The sequence below is a fragment of the Dunckerocampus dactyliophorus genome, chromosome 20, assembly GCF_027744805.1.
Source record: "Dunckerocampus dactyliophorus isolate RoL2022-P2 chromosome 20, RoL_Ddac_1.1, whole genome shotgun sequence".
NCBI classification, from domain to species: domain Eukaryota; kingdom Metazoa; phylum Chordata; class Actinopteri; order Syngnathiformes; family Syngnathidae; genus Dunckerocampus; species Dunckerocampus dactyliophorus.
This window is the reverse complement of record NC_072838.1, coordinates 16,089,663-16,106,937: the sequence shown is the minus strand read 5'-3', so window position 1 is coordinate 16,106,937 and position 17,275 is coordinate 16,089,663. Positions and strand designations below refer to the sequence as shown.

General features: G+C 43.5%; 1 protein-coding gene and 1 long non-coding RNA gene across 6 annotated transcripts; one reads left to right on the top strand and one right to left on the bottom strand.

Annotated features, from left to right (window-relative positions):
- Positions 1-1,600: 1,600 nt before the first annotated feature.
- Positions 1,601-17,047, bottom strand: chrna11 (cholinergic receptor, nicotinic, alpha 11). 5 transcript variants are annotated; one of them, XM_054762922.1, is made up of 10 exons: positions 16,996-17,047; positions 14,938-15,077; positions 14,804-14,848; positions 14,202-14,311; positions 14,047-14,126; positions 10,649-10,816; positions 10,377-10,571; positions 7,423-7,509; positions 5,769-5,878; positions 1,601-4,323 (listed from the first exon to the last, which is right to left on the bottom strand). In XM_054762922.1, the coding sequence occupies exons 1-10, from the start codon at positions 17,045-17,047 to the stop codon at positions 3,634-3,636; spliced, it is 1,677 nt and encodes a 558-aa protein (XP_054618897.1). In that variant the 3' UTR covers positions 1,601-3,633. The 5 variants fall into 5 exon arrangements, with proteins under 5 accessions (XP_054618897.1, XP_054618898.1, XP_054618900.1 ...); XM_054762923.1 differs by having other exon boundaries at positions 14,047-14,121; positions 14,787-14,848; positions 16,996-17,046; XM_054762925.1 differs by lacking the exon at positions 7,423-7,509 and having other exon boundaries at positions 14,047-14,121; positions 14,787-14,848; positions 16,996-17,046.
- On the top strand, positions 2,793-5,085 carry LOC129172835 (uncharacterized). The gene is made up of 3 exons (XR_008567101.1): positions 2,793-3,482; positions 3,573-4,906; positions 4,995-5,085. It is a non-coding gene; the product is annotated as an uncharacterized LOC129172835 (long non-coding RNA).
- Positions 17,048-17,275: the final 228 nt, after the last annotated feature.

The window sequence follows — 17,275 nt, the reverse complement described above, 5'->3', positions numbered from 1 at the left end:
TGATATTGTCTGTTAAGAGAGTGAAAGAACATGACTTTTGCTATCCATCATAGAGTTAGCAGTGCTGTTATAATTCATATTCAGCTTAGCAGTGTGGTCCTGTCTGATAAGTATGTCACCATCAGGTTGTCGCCACAGCGACTCGACTTCTTTTGTTGAGCACTGGCGTCTGCTGTGCCTCACGCGTCACTCTTGTTGATTTGTTTTGTGTGTGACTAATTTCTCCATCTTGTCTTGAAACGCAGGGCCTCTCTGCTGCAAACTGTGTCGTCAACACACCTGTATATAGTATTGTTTGGAAAAAAGGAAAAAAATTATAATGCACTCACGTTTGTCTGACCTTTTTATTTATTTAAGCTGAATTAGGAGAGCAAGCGATGCACACAATGACTAAACGCTGCCTAAAAAGCATGGATGAGGACCTTGGTTCACACCTGACTTGGCCACTTAGGCTACAAGGGTGTTTTTATCTTTAAAAAAACAACAACAACAACAAAAGGTTTACTAACCAGTCAAATAAGGAGACATACAGATGGAAAATGCAGAGTAATAAATTGTAACAAAATTTTAAATAAAGTTATATATTGGAGATGATACTGGTGATGTTTGTGATTTTTACAGGGTCAAACTGTCCCCATCATAAAACCTTTATTAACTCGACAGGCAATGTTTCATATGTTTACATCAAGACTCCTATTTTCTGCTGTAAATTGCATTTTTTGATGTATTATTGTTTGTGATGGATAACTCCCATACTGTTCTGAGCAGCCAGGACAGAGGCATGTAACGATTGGGTTGTTATGCTATTGCTATATCGCAGTAGCTTTCCTTTCTGGGTCTATGGTTGCCATCATACTTCTCTTCTTTGCCATCACTGGTCCTCCTTCTGTGGTGGCATCACAAAAAAGCCAAATAAAAAGCAAGCTTGTGGAGTTAATCCTTGTAGATGCCAACTGAGCTGCAGGCTCACAAGCTCTGCTGATATGCATTCAACTTACGAGGCTGTGCTGTAATCCGAATGGACTTCCAGGTGGTTAAGTGATGTGTGGGTCAAGAACCAGGGCCGCCACTCCTCAGGTGGAGCCCACTTTGACCACGTGTCCCCCTCCCACGGGACCTAATATTCAGTGCATGGGGGTTAATCAAGCCTAACAACATGTCACGTGGGCAGTCTCTCCAGGGTGGAGCGAGCATCCATCAAGGATCTGGATCATCTCTCCTTCTCTTTCCACCATCCCGCTCTGCCGCTTGCCAGCTCTATCGACCGGCACCGTGTGGACCCGTGGTAATTAAAAGTCATTGATTGGCCGCCCAGACGCAAGATGCAATCATCTAGTGCTGCACACTGGAGGTGCACACGTGTTACCCCGAATGCAGCGGGGCTTCTGAGAGGCTTGTTTTCACCACTGGACAAAGATCATGGATTTTGGTGAGTGTCTGGATAAAGGTGTATCACCAAGGCATCAGCCTCGCCTTGGAGCTCATGTTGTGTTCGCATGTGTTTTATTCATTTTGATGTTGTCTTGATCATTTGTGTTTCACAGCTTCCACGTTGTGTGTGTGTGTGTGTGTGTGTGTGGGGGGGGGGGGGGGGGGGAGTTACAAAGGCTTGAAAGACAGCACATCTTCGTCTCTCTCTCTCACACACACACTCTCCTTTTATTCCATATGAGTGAACACCGTAACTCTGCCTGTCCTCACTTTGCTGACGCTGCACTTCTTTTTTGCCAGAAGGGAAAGGCCCCCCCGTCCAAGCTATAAATACAACTCATGACACACTGACATAGTGACACACACGTTTGTCGCCGTGTGAAATAGTCATTTTCTGTTTATTCCTCAGTGTGTGTATATTGTAATGATGGAGTGCCCCGACCTTTCCTATGATTCCTCCTCCCCAGAACCTCCTGTCCCGGCCCCTCCCATCATAAATCGCAAACATTACCCATCCCTTTTTCCGACACTGACCTCTTTCACTCATCCCATTCTTCCTCCGCCACGTCTCCCCCTTCCTGAACGACCATCAGTTTAGGCCGTGTCAGCGCTTTCCCTGCCCATCGTCCCTCCCCCTTCTTTTTTGTGCAGCAGGCCATGACGGTACAAAAAGAGAGAATACCTTTAATTTCAGGACGAGGAATGATGTGGGAAACAGGTGAAATGCGGTGGAGAGACATTAAAGACACACGGGAACTGCAGGGCCTTGCCCCTGTGGTGATAGGAAGTTAATAAATATACGCTCACTGGCCAAAATACTGATCCAATACAAGAGCTAAACCAAAGATTATGGTTTGAAATAATAATTACAGGACACTTGGTTCAGGACCATACAGGACACGTGTATTCATTAAATGTGTTGTATTTTTTATGCAATGATATGGAATACACAACTTCTAAAAATTGACAACAGGTGAATTTGCAAAGTATTTGTATCGGATCGATCCCCCGCCTGAATTCTACTCGGTATGGGATCGGAAATGAAATCAGTGGTATCGCACATCACTAGTTTCCGCCACTGAAAAAAAAATTTCCCAATGGTAAATCATAATTATGAAACAAAGTCATAATTATGAATTAACAAGTCGAAATTATGAGGTAAAAAGTCATGATTCTGAGATTTTAAAAAAGTCGAAATTACGAGATAAAACGTCGAAAGTATGATTTAAAAAGTTGAAATTATGATATAAAGTGAAAATTATGAGATACAATCTGCACATGTGCCGCCTTCACTGGCACCTTTGTCACATGCACGTGGCACATGCGCAGTTCGTATCATAATTTTGCCTTTTTTATCTCATAATTGTGACTTTCCTATCACACAGTTATGACTATCTCATAATTGCGACTTTTGTCTCACAATTATAACTTACCATTGCGATATTTTTTGTCCTTTCAGTGTAGGAAACGGGCTTCCACAGAGCTCATTAGGTTATTGTGATTATTTTGATCCACCCTCTCTCCGTCTCTGAAGATCTCCATTAGGCACAAATTAGCAAAGGGGCATTGTGCCACGAGCAGAAAATCTTTATACTATTGATTTTGTTGCTCGTGTTCATTGACGAGCGAGCGAAAGGGAGGGAGAGAGAGAGCCTGCTTCCTTTGTGGGATTCTACCGTTTGAATGACACACTTTTGCCGGCATTGAATAAGATGTTGCTCTTCCCTATTGATTGTGTAGCTTTACCGCTGATCCGAGATCTGCCTCGCACTACATTTTGCAGCTTCAATTCATTTTGGATGTGTGCTAAGAGATAATAAGACCTTTGGAAATGCAAAATGGCCCAAGTCATCTTTTCAACAACGATTAGTCTCACATTAAAGACGTTGGGAGGACTTTTCAATTTGACGACCATTAGACGCGTTATTGAATAATAGATGAGCACCTTCTTCTTTATCTTCCCTCATCTGCATGTCCTTGTCTTGTTCTCCTCCCATCTTCACTACACTGGAGGCTTTCCATCCTGGATTTTTCCCCCATCAAGCTCCCAGGTGAGAGGTTGTCCCTGCCTTCGAGTTTGGATTGACATTTCACCGCACATCAGATAAAAATTTGCTCACTAAATCCACATTTTCTTGCAGTCTTCAATCCACAGGAGAATGTGTCTGCCTGGATCCGAGCCCGCTTCATACTCTTGAGGGTTCAGATAAAGTCCTTGGAAACCGCATCCACAAAGTTGGGCGCCGACATGAGGATGGAGATGGTGCATATGATGTTGAAGACGCTGAACGCCACCAAGCACAGGCGGTCGATGACGGCGCCCGCAAACTTCCACTGGTCGGCCACGCACTCCGCCTCGTCCTGCTCCCTGAAGCGGTCCGCCAAGTAGCGCACCTCCTCCAGGATGGCCTGAAGCAGTGGGTCCCCGTGACCTGGGACTTGGCACACGCCGCCCACCCCGCCTCCAAACCCCCCACCGCTGGAGACAGTGCTGGGGCATCCTACGGCATCCATGTTGGGACTAGGGGAGCTGCATAGGTGGGGCGGCAGGTGCGGAGGCGGACTCCGGGGTCCTGTGGGGATGTTGTTACTCCTCTGGGGGGCGTCCACGAGCACCGAGGGTTCCTCCATCGGCTGGAAGCCCATGTAAAGAAGGTTTCCGTTGTTGGCGCTGGATTGGAGGTGCGGGTGCCCCGCGTGGAGGGGGGCGAGGTTCTGAGGGTGCAGCTGGTGCAGGGCGGGGTCGCCGTGGTTCGGGATGCTACCGCTATGGGAGCCCGAGGAACAGCGGCGTAGGTGGGGGGCGCAGGGAGGCCTCTCAGGTTTCTCTGTCTCGCCGGGGCGCTTCATCCGCAGGAACCACGCCACCCACTGAAGCAGCACCAGCTTCACCTGTGGACACAGAACACAACGATGGGCTCCTTTCCCCATTTACCCAAAATTTTGGTTCATTTTCATCCTTTAATCATCTTTATCATGCATGTCTGGGTGGTTTATTTGTTCATAGAATGCACACACAACGGTGAACAACTCCGTTTCTGTCTCCCCCCTTCCTCCTCAAGCAGTGTGCCCGGTGCTGATGAGGCGTTCAAGCGCACTACGTATTTCTGAGTGTTAGGTGACTGTCTTTTTTATTGAGTACGGCTGTAAAAAAGTTGTAAGCACCGGTGTTTTCATTAAAAAAAAAAAAAAAAACACTGTCGTATTCAAGAAAAATAAGAATAATCAAGAAGGTAGCGTCTGTTACAATAGGATTGTTATGTAAAGGTTCCTACAGGTTGCAGGGGGAATGATTTAAGGGAGACACATTACAGAAAGTGAGCTGGGCCAGTGCTGGAAAATCTTGCGCAGGATGAAAGGTACAAATAATAATAATAACATCAGTGATCAATTATTTTGTGATCTTCACCACGCAGTTTCATTTCCTGTACAGCAGAGTGATGTTGCTGGGTGCTGCTTCCTAATGCACACGAAGGTAAATCAGAAAGCAATTGTGTGTTGTTGGGTTTTTTTATTATCTTCTAAAAAATGAATACAACTATGAATTTGTGGTTGAGTTCTAGATGTCCTCTGCAAAGGCAAAAAAGGTGGCTCATTTAAGGTGGGCGGATGCTGCATCCTGCATCACTGCACCTGCTGTGTTCACTGTTGCAGGTAAGAGACATTTTTGTCTTTTGCAAGGAACTGTGTTGGTCAGTTAGCTTACGGCGTAGTATAGCAGCCACGGGACAAAAGACATTCAATCTGTGTGTAGTGGTGCTCTAGACAGGGTTCTCAACTGCTGTCAACCTGGTACCCACATTTTCCTGCATGGTCATTCCATGGTCATGGTCATCACAAACCAAAATATAATTTTATGTGCAAAGCACATTATGAATGAAAACATTTGGATTATGCTAACTGCATGCATAAAAAAATAATGGATTTAATATAAAAACTACACTTATAAGACAACAAAATGTATTATTTCACTGTATACATGTGTGTTGAGTAAGGGGAGAGTCATTTTTGTGTTACGTTGTGGAAAAAGCCTCAAATATGCAAAAGAATTGGGATTTAGCTTTGCGGTGGTGTGTGACACATCATTTTCACTACTGTACACGTGTCCCAGTACTTTTGTCCATCTAGTGCAGCAGCAATACACTTGTATACGGGTGGGGAGTCGAAGTCGAGTTTTTAGCATTAGCCAGGAGAGGGAAAATAAGAAAAAGTGTTGCAGTGAGTCTTCCACCCACTTCAAACAGCAGCATGGCAGACTGACAGCGCCGTGCATGATGAGTCACTGCAGAGGCAAAGAGAGCACCTGGAGCATCTAAATATACTTCCCAACGCCTCACCCATTTGGGCATGTTTCCTCCATTGGGGTCGTGGTGATGGTACTGCAGGACCACCACTGTGGCGATGACTGACATGCCAACGATGATCATTATACTGGCAAAGTACTGACCTACAGCATAGAGGCAGAGAACATAGAAGAGATTAGCACTTTTCATGTTTACACTGTTTTTTGGGGGTTTTTGTCAGTATCGTGTCATGTCGTTTTGCCACTTTTATGTGCGCTCCCATCGTTGTTAGGTTGTCAAGGACGTAATTAAGTCTCACATTGGTGCAGTGTACTCAGTAAAAGTATGAATAAATGTGAAATACAGGCAGAGGCTGTATAAAACATAGAAATACGACACTTGAGACCACTATATTTCTAACATACTTAAATCCTTGCAGTAATCAGCTGACATCCACGCCGGGAAGGGGCAACAGAACATAAAAGCAAAGTGATGAGCTAGCATGAAAATGCTAGCTACGGAACATTCTATTACTTCCATCAAGCACATACAGTGCAGTGGGATGTACGACTACTGGAAAGCCAGCAAAATCCTACTAAAGCTTGGATGCCGTCAGAACTGACGATGGGCTTTCTTTTTTCTGCAACACAGTTCCAAAAGACACTGGAATTCACTTATGTTTACACTCGACAAAACATCTGTTGCACCAATCACAACAATGCATGAGGTTAACTTATTTTTACACTTGCATGGGCGGTCAAGAATGGAGCAGGTTTTACGATGGAGACCGTTTGACTAAGAAGCTAAGAAGAGGCAGGAAATTAATGCACGTAACGGGACACACTTATTCCACCTCAAAGCCTGCTATTAACACCTCCAAAATCTGATATCCATGCTGGGACCATGTAGTAATGATTCATTCATTCATTCTGGGTGCATTGATTTGACACAGCAACCTAGAAAGGAACGCTACACCTTGCGTTAGCTTTTCCAAACTCAAAAGCAAAAACACACCAGCAGTGGCGGCAGCTCAAATATGTAGCGTGGCCTGAGGCTTTGTGAGCGAGTGTGTGGTGTGGCGAGGTGTCACTACGCCAGTAACGTAGTTCTTTGGCATAACAATGTCAATAACAATAATAATAATAACAATGTTGCTGTAGTTTCTCGGCAGGTCACGTTATACAAATGGAGCGTTGTTGGCGCTTTTTGGAGGTTTTTTTCAGAAGGCTTTATAGGCAGAATAGGTGTGTCCCATTACGTGCTTTCTTAGCTGCCTTTTTTTTTTGCTGTTTTTATATATTTAGAGCGCACAGAAAAGAGAAAGACGTGTGTTCATGTCTCACATAAGGATTGCGGATGATGGGCAAAATTCCAAAAAAGAGCAGTTCTTTAGCAAATTATTATTATTATTATTAGAGTGGCTAACTTATTTTTACACTTGCATGGCCGTCATGAATGTGGCAGCTAGTACAAGTTTTATGATGGCGACAGATCAATTCCAAAAAAGTGAGATGCACATACCACAACATATTATTATTATTATTATTATTATTATTATTATTCCAGCGGTTAACTTGTTCTTACACGTGCATGGTCGCCAAGAATGTTAAAATACACGAGGGTGTCAGGATGACCCGGTAGCAGGCCAAGTCCATGTCCATTATTATTACGGAGGGAGTGTTGAAAGGAACGGAGGAAAAAAGCCTACCTATTAGCGGGACAGAGTCAGACGTAGCCGGCATGATCTCAGCCACCAGCAGCATAAACACAGTCAGCGAGAGCAAGACGGTGATCCCTTGAAGACATTAAGAAAAATAGATTTCATACAGAAAGCACACGTTAGTCTCCCGCCTGGGCGAGCAGCTCCTTGCTTTAGTGAGCTGGGGCGTTTTTTGATAAACGGCCACCTTGAAGACGCGCCCGGCTAAGGCTCATACAGTAAATTGCTTTTTGACATAGTGTAATGCTTTGAGAGCGAGGCAGAGGCAGCCATTTATTTTGTCATCTCCTGCACACACACCATTTAAAAAAAGTGCTTCACTGGCATAACTACCCTGATGAAAAGATGCTCGAGTAAACAAGCAGCGAGATGAAATGAAGGCCTTTTAATTAATAAGCCGACACTCAATAAAGCAGATGATTCATTAAATGAACAAGTAAACAATTTTTCTTTTTAAGGCTTTTTAATCTGAAAAGGTGCCCTTGCTGTCTCCTTTGTCAAGCCAGTGACAGTCTGTTCCTGGTGGGCGGGGCCTAATCAATTCACTAGCCTTAATAACATCAATAGGCCCATTGGCTGTGCATGTAAGCCATGTAGGTACCGACACACACTGACAGCATTTGCAACATAGGCCTTAAAATATAGATTTATATCTACACTGTAGGGCCGCACGGTGGCCAAGTGGTAAGCATGTTGGCTAGATGTGGGTTCGAATCTCCGTTGGGCATCTCTGTGTGGAGTTTGCATGTTCTCCCCGTGCGTGCGTGGGTTTCCTCCCACATTCCAAACACATGCATGTGAGGTTAATTGGCGACTCTAGATTGTCCGTAGGTATGAATGTGAGCGTGATTGGTTGTTTGTCTATATGTGCCCTGCCATTGGCTATATATATATATATATATATATATATATATATATATATATATATATATATATACTGTATGTATAAACTGACTCAGGATAAGCGGCATAGAAAAAGAATGGATGGATAAAGTGACTCTTTATCAGTTGTTTTAAACCAAATATCAAGTAGCATTAATGACTATCATTACACTATAAACTATAAACCAAAAATAAATATTTACACTTTTGTTTTTATTTATAGTACATACACTATTGTACAATACTGTAAAATAATTTAATAATCACACTGCACAATAGAAATGAAGCCATTTTAACAATTAGTCATTTTAATTTAAATATTTATATTAATATTATGCATATTCACATTTAATATGAATAAATAATTATATGATTTCTTTTTAACTTAAAATGACGAGTCACTTGATATTATCATCGATTATTATCACTGTAAAAAAGAAATTGAAGATAAGAGCTTTCTCACAGTGACGGTGATAGATGATGACGAAGAGGTTTTGTACTTTTTTGTACTAAACGTATGAAACTAAAAATCAATCTTCATTATTTGGTCTGAGTAAAATAAATTCATGTTTATCAGAGGCTTCACAAAAAGTATCCAATATGGTATCATTCTATAAAAGATGCTAAACACGTGTTTGTATGCCCACCAAAGTGCTTCTAAGACATAATTGCTCAATTTTTCTCAAGACATGAATAAATCATTCATTACACGCTGCATCTAAGAGCTGCTAATGCCACCCGCGCATGTCACAAGTTGGATTTTTAAAAATCACTTAATTATTCATCTAAACCCTCTTCTGTCATCGGAGCACTTCAAACATGTCACACTCGCAGCCTCGTGTAATTGTGCTCCACTTTTCCCTCCTCCCTCATTCCAGCCACCACCTTGCCTCCTTCCCTTCCCTTGCGCACTCCCTTTTCCTCCTCGTCTTCTTCTTTCTCATCCTGTAATCTCCTCTCGGCTCCTTGCCCTCTTTCATCCCCCTCTTCTTCAATTTTCTGTGACTCCTTTCATTTGAGTCTTCAGTTTGAGAGTTTTAGGATCATATAACTGCATATTCGCACCACAGGAGGGTGGGCGAGAGAGAGAGAGAGAGAGAGTGTGTGTCCCAGTTGGAGATTTTGTGTGCGCACCAAAAAAAAATAAAAATCTTGTTGCTGACTCTGTAAGTTATCTGCTTTTTTTTTTTTTTTTTGCGTGGGAGTTTGTGTCTACGCTTGCATGTGCGCAGAGCTCGAGCATCGAGAAATTGTACAAAAAGAAGAATATGTTCAAACTACCGCACTATTTTCTTGCAATTTGAGCATCACTGCGCCGGTGTTGCCATATTTTGCCACAGCGGTTTGCGTTAAAAGCATATTTTGTAAAATTATTAACAAAAAACACAAATGTGGAACTTTGAGGAGGCCAAACCTCCGCCAGTCAGGATCTGGACCAACACCGTCGTCTGCATGTGTCTGAATTTCACCATTAAGATGTATGCTTTATCACTTGACAAGGTATACGCGCTATAAATATTGAGTACATTTACATGTAAGTATCATCATACAATATGTAGTGTGTCAAAAATACATCAGATTATGAACAATTATGAATGGAATGATTATGAATGGATGAATTGCTATGTAAACAATACGTGCATACGTGAGTTGAATATTATAAATGCATATATATATATATATACATATAATATATGAAATAAATCTACTGTGTGTATGTAGTTAGGGAATTTGAAGGGAAATTTATAAAAATACATAAAAATGTTAGTAAGATTGAGAAAATGTTTTTGTACTGTACCTTTCTTTATGAATATTAAGTAAATATAACATATATGTATCATATATATGTATCAATACTGTAGTGAGACGTCGTACTGTGTTTATAAAATGAATATAAAACTGTGATATAATTATTAGTAGAATTAACTGTGATGATATGGATTTATCTATTTATGTTTCTTATTTTTATTTGTATTTTTTCTTTGTATGTAGTATCTATCATCTGATCTTTATCCATCCATCCATCCATCCATCTCCATACAGTATGTATCTTTGCTTACCCAGTGAGATCTTCTCTCCAGAGTCGGCAGGTAGCACAAAGATGAGTAAGGTCATAGAAGAGAGGAGCATACAGGGGATGAGGAGGTTGAGGGCGTAGTAGAGCGTTCTCCGTCGTATGGTTACAATGAAGGTCACATCCGGGTAAGGCTCCTTACAACAGTCGTAGAAAACCTCATTCCGGGTGCCGGGCACTCCTGAAAGTGCGGGAAAGATGAGGAAAACCCTCACAAAAGAACGACGGCATGTCTGGATCTTCTCTTAACAAGCTCACCAATGAGGTCCCACTCCCCGTTGGGCATGTAGCCCGACACGTCCGCGTCGTTCATCTGGAGGTCGAGCAGCCAGCCGTCGTACGTCCACGAGCCGAACTTGAGCACGCATTTCTGGATGTCGAAGGGGAACCAGCGGACGTCAACGTTGCAGGTGCTCATGAAGATGCCTGCAGAGATGTTCAATAGGACACACTTGACATCCTATTAGACCGCTGGTCACCGACCTTTTGCAGCCCAAGATCCCTGGTCTCTGCTGTGAACCTGCGCAAGATGCAAGATCTATTAACCCCTCCCCAAGCAGGGGAGGGGGTAGTATATACTGTGTACTGTATACTGTATATATGTGTATATACAGTACGTATATATATACTACACTACTACTGTACACTAAGCTTTGTGTTATTATTGGTTGTCGGCATCAACATTTCAGCCTTTTCTCATTGGGCCATGTGCTCTATTTTTTTACTATTTAGCTGTTTTTTTTATTTTATTTTGTTTCTGCAGTGATGCAATGACAAATGAGCCACGGGCCGCAGATGGCCCCCTAGCCGCACTTTGGCCCCCCCTGCTTTTGTGGATCTTCCTCAGGGTCGGGCTTGTAGCGTCGGCTTTATGAGCAAACTACAACTCGGCTTGTTGGCTCAGTGTCGTGGGCGAGCGATGGTCGAGGCGAGAGAGACTGGTCCATGGGTTCCAATCGTCAGCCCGAACACGCCAAAGCTCGATGTTTATTTTTGGAGGTGCACGTCTACGGAGTGATATTTGTGCCTCAATTTTGGTAACAAAGGCAGATTTTGAGCCATATTAACGTGCAATAACTACTCAGGTAACGGTTAGTTACTAACTAATAACTACTACTCGCTCTCTCTTTTTTTTTTTGCTTGTCTTCGAACGCTTTGTTGTTGCGGGGCGAGGCGTGCTGGTGCGCGTGCGCTGTTACCTCCGGTCGGCTTTCGGGGACTGCGCTCCTTGCTGGAGCTTGCGGGTTGCGTGCCTGGAGGGCGGCGAGGCGTACGGGCGTGTTCAGTGGTCAAAATGCGTGCCTGTTGGTCGCTCCCCGGGAGGGGAGGGCACTGATGTAATAATAATAATCTTTTTTTTCTAATATTCTCGCAATCGGCCAGCAAAGTCCCAAAGATGGACTAGTAGGTCACGATGGACGGGTCGGTGACCCCTGCATGAGACCAATAGCGCCACCTAAATCCAACTACCTGCATTGACTCTTGCATCTCATTACATTTCAGAATGCAGGTGTACCTAATCTCTCTCTCATATTTTTGGCAAGTCACGAACAAGATGTATATCTTGTAACCTTGAGGCAAGACTCACAAACAACACTCATTCGCCATGCAGCACAGCTACCGAAATAAAACTCCATCATTCTAAAAAGCCTCTTTTTCACCGCCATGGCATTTCAAGGCCCGCCGTGGGGATGAAGGTGCACGTGTGCTTGCAAATGTCACCTGATTTAGACTGCAGCTTGCATGAAATAACAACTTTTGAGAACAAGAGAAAGACGCACACTGGTGGCTTGCTGGCTGTGCACCAGCAGACTTGTTGCTTTAGGAACTGACGCCAGGTTTGCACGGTGAAGATGCTTCTAAAAAAAAAAAAAACATCAATATGGCACAGCATGCCCACCTTTTATTCCATACAACCAAGCATCAGCTCCTCGCTCCTCTAATTGGCCCCGATCCTAATCACAGCAGCCAGAAGCTGTATTTACACACAGCAGCAGCAGCCTATTAATAAACATGGCGGAGAACTGATAGCCTTCTCTGCCTGCACTGCACAAGTTTTACTTCACAGCGCTTCAACACCACCGTGCCGCAAAAAACACCAAGGGACCGATTGTCAGCGCGCTCTAATCCACTGTGCAAAGACACGACGGTTTAAAATCACAGGACGGCAGCTCTGTGGAGTTAAGACAGGAAGTGGATGAAGGGCTATTTATAGGTGTTACTCTCAGCGAGGGCAATCTCCATGTAAACAGTGACGCTCTTTTACGGCCATGAAATATTAACCTTGGTGTGTACAAGCAGGGGGGAAACATGCAGGGAATGCTGAATGACACGTGCTAACAGCGCATCCCTCGCTGGGAAGATGAGAGATGCAGTGATGGGGAAGGAGAGGAAGAAGGAAAGCGTTTTCGGGCCACACTGACAAGGACAAATGTGCAAAATAGTCATTGCGACTAAAATCTATTTGGAAAAAAAGGTGTAACGTTTCATAATGTCGTGACATGAGAAGAAAAAAATGACAAGAATGAAGTCAAAATGTTAAAAGTTGCTGCGTTACGAGAAAAAAAAGTTGTAATATTAGCAGAAAAAAGTTGTAAGGGAGGGCTGGGGTAGGCTCCAGCATACCTGTGACCCTCGTGGGGATAAGCGGCATAGAAGGTGGATGGATGGGTGACGGGAAAAAATGTTGTCATCTTAGAGAATAAAGTCTTGGGGAAAAATAGTCGTACCATTCCGACAATAATGCGTAACAATAGAAGAAAGAAGTTGGAACGTCACAAGAATAAAGTTGTATTATGAAGGAAAAGCCGTTATGTTTCCAGAATAATGCATAGTAGGAGTTTTTTTTTTAAGTCAAAATATGACACGAATCAAGTTGTCGTATTACAAGAAAATATCTGTAATGTTACAAGAAAAAAGTTGGAAAGAATCTCAGGAGATTCTTTAGGAGAAAAAAGTGGTCATTTGAAAATAATGAGTGAAAGAAAAACGTGGTAATATTACGAGGAAAACGTTCTAATGTTAGTAGAATAATATCATAATACTAGGGGGGGAAAACATCTGACTATTACAACACAAATGGGTAGAAATTAGCGGTGTCACGGGACAAGACTTTACATAAAATCGGGACAAGACTTTAACGTTCATTTTAAGAAAAGTACAATGAAAAAATAAAAAAAGTGTCACAATCTCCTTCACTCCTGTGTGTATGCTAGCGGCCCCGCCTCCACCCACTGAGACAAAGAGACAGTACGGCTGACATAAGCGCTCACTCCGTTCGTGTCGTTGTTCTGTGGAACAAACGTGTCGAGGTGCTGAAACCAGTGCACAGAGTGAACCCTCTTCCTGCCTGTTTGGAGGCGACAGACGAGGAAAACAGACACGCATCCACATGGCGATATATTGAAGCCGGAAAAATGATCGAGTTCATTTTCATTTACTTGCAATGTCGTGGGAAAAAAGTCATAATATTGACAGCAAGTTGTATTTTCTGAGAAAATTCATATTATTGGACAAAAATCTGAGAACTTGAAAACTTTTTCCACATAATGTTTCAACATTAATCTCAAAAGAGTTCCCCTTCATGATTTTTATTCTGAGTTATATATTTTTTGTCTTTTCTGCATTCTCCCATTGTAGAGGAGCGTCTGACCCACCTGGAGGTAAATACTCCGCGTAGCCACTGGAGTTGACCAGCACGTTGGTCTTAAAGGTGGAGTCAAAGTCGTCATCTGCACTGGGGAACCACAGGGCACTTAGATCAAACACCTCATATTGTGCGCATGTTTGCGTTTACATGCGTCTTTCTTACCTGTTGTACAGCAGAATATCTGGCGTCCATATCTGATCTGCTCTGAAGCGGAGGTTTTTAACTCCGGGATGTTCGCTCTGGTTCCACTGGAGATAGTGGTCGAACCAGCTCTTGACCATAAACACACACACACACACACACACACACACACACACACACACATACACACCACAACATCGTGAGTCTTGCTCAGCATCTTTTTTTTGTGTTCAACAACCTCCTGTTTAGTGTGCTGCCCCCTACTGGAGCATACCTGTTGGCGTACACGACCTGACTCTGGTTTAATATTGCTTTGCTGTAAAAACAAACATGAGCAAATACAAGAGCATTTTATATCATTTGACAAACGTACAATATTAATTAATTTATATTTTTTTGTTTTAATTTGTCCAAGAAATGACGCCCTGAAGCTAATAAAGGATTACAAGCATGCAAAGTACATTCACTGGACGCAACATCGGGTACACAATCTAACGAGGTCTGATACTGAACATGATCTTTTATAAAGGCATCATTTTGTATCGGATGTCACGATATTGCATACTTAATGTTGCGGCCAGTGAGAAGTTTAATAGCACCACAAACCTCTCAGGGGTCCTTACCATCCGCAGCCACATGTTTGAGGTGAGCACCTGGTTCTTCTCGTCCTGAAAAACATCAGAAATCCAAATTGCCCTTTCGAGGCCTGACAGGAGGTGGAAGGGAGCCACTGTAAGCCGGGGTGTGGGACACCTACCACATCCATGAGCTGTATCAAACTGAGCGAGAAGGTGACGGTCAGGGGGTGCGAGTCATTACCCACGGGTCGCTCCATGCGGTCGTAGTCCTTCAGGAGGGTCTTGAGCAGGCTCCTCTGGTGAGGACCCCCTGAGCACACTATGGGACACGAAGGAATTGAAATGAAACGTTGCGCTTCTTTGAGAAAAGACGGATGGAAGACTCGCGAGGAAGACTGGAGATTAGCAAGCAAAGTCTAATTAGTGGCAGTTGGAAATCTCATCAGGCTGTTATTGGCACTAATGAAGCTATAATGAGGTTGCTTTCAAACACTCGGAAGTAGCGCGCCTTCGTTCTCCAATACATCTTAGCCCTCTGATGGACTGAAACCTCTGAAATGGAGAAAATCAAGTTAGATTGATCGTCATTGTGGTGCACTTTTATAGGAGAAGGAACCATATTTGGTTGCATAATCATGACAAAGTTAATTAAATATATTTATTCATGTACTGTGGTAGCCATGGGTGTTATTTACTCAACTGCAGAGAGTACTAGGCATTGGTTATGGGCCATTTTTTCATCCAAATCCTGAACGTCCCTTTTCAGTTCATCCATCCATCCATCCATTCTCTATGCTGCTTATCCTCATTAGGGTCGCGGGGGTATGCTGGAGCCTATCCCAGCTGACTTCGGGCGACAGGCGGGGTACACCCTGGACTGGTGGCCAGCCAATCACAGGGCACATAAAGACAAACAACCATTCACTCTCACATTCATACCTATGGACAGTTTAGAGTCGCCAATTAACCCAACCAGTTCAGTGTTGAACTATTTAGCAAACTTTGCTTTCCACGCTAGACTTCAGCTTTACAGATGCCACATCTGCTCTGCTGGCGTATGTGGTCATGAGAGATACAGTGACACATGGGGTGGTCTTAGATATCATAGCAAAGGTAACAAGAGCCACCTGGTGCAGGGGTGTCAAACTCGTGCCACGGCGGGCCGAGACACTGCAGGTTTTCTTTCCAGACGGTCACTAAAGCGGGTGATTTTAATGATCAACACCTCCTTCAGTTTAAGGGAAGGCGCTCATCAATTAAATCAGCTGCTGGAGGAAGTGTTTCCTCCATTGACACATGCGACCTAGTGGAACCCGCTGTGCAATATAAGCTGGCTTGTGTTTGTGGTGTGGTGTTTAGTCGTGTGGAGGCCACAGTACTGAGTACTGAGTATACAGTACTGAGTATACTGAGTATACAGTACTGAGTATACAGTAGTCAGTTATGCTGATATGTAATTTATATAAATATAATTATGTCTGAGTATAAATATAATTGAGTTTGATGACGATACCATTTGATGCTAATTCATGTAGCAACTTTAAAGCATAATGCGTGCAAATCTAAACCTTTTTTACTTAAAGGCACAGAACACGTGAATCAACATTTCTTCTTAAAATTGAATATGCCGGAGTTTTAATTTGCATCCAGGATCCTTTGGTTGCCTAGGTAACTGATACAACCTCCCAACAAGGTTAAGAGGAGGGATATATCGTTAAAAAAAAAAAAAAGGTTAGAAAATACCGACTATTTTGAGATTCTTTTTCACAAAATAGTAGCAATTGTTAACTTGTAACTTGTGTCTACTTTATGACGCCAGCAAACATACCAGAGGTTGTCAAGTTCATGTCTGCGTGTCATCTCTTGACAGAAGCTGCAGCAACACGTCCTCCACACACACACACACGCACGCACGCACGCACGCACGCACACACACACACACACACACACACACACACACACACACACACACACAGGCAAGATGGAATGGTGGCGATCCATACGTGTGATTCAGTTGATCCCTGTGCGATGAGACGTGTGCTTGCGGAAGGAACGCCGCAGGACAGATGACATGCAAAGGCATCCCCAAATCTTCAGAGAGCGATGTCAACATGCAGAGCAAACAGGTGTGACCCACATCCTCACTTTTTCTCCCCCCCCCCCTCTTGGAAGCGTATTTCCCCGTTTTAGAAGCCTTATTACTGCAACCCTTTTTATAGAATTCCATAAACGCTCACCGTGTATCAACGCGGAGAATCCTGAGAGGAGCAGAGCCGCCGAGTGCCACATCCTGCTGGAGAGGAGGAGGAAGAAGAGTGGCAGTCAAGCAGAAGGAGGAGGGGGGATGAGGGGATGTGGAAGGGGGTGGGGATGAGGGAGTCAGGAAGGAAGCTGCGGGAAAGCCGCCGGTCTGCATCCACTCAGCATCAGGAGCTGAGGAGCGGATACTGATGGAGAGGCAACTCACTCACTCCTTTCTCTCGGTATTTTTGCCTTGTGGCTCTCTGGAGGAAAATG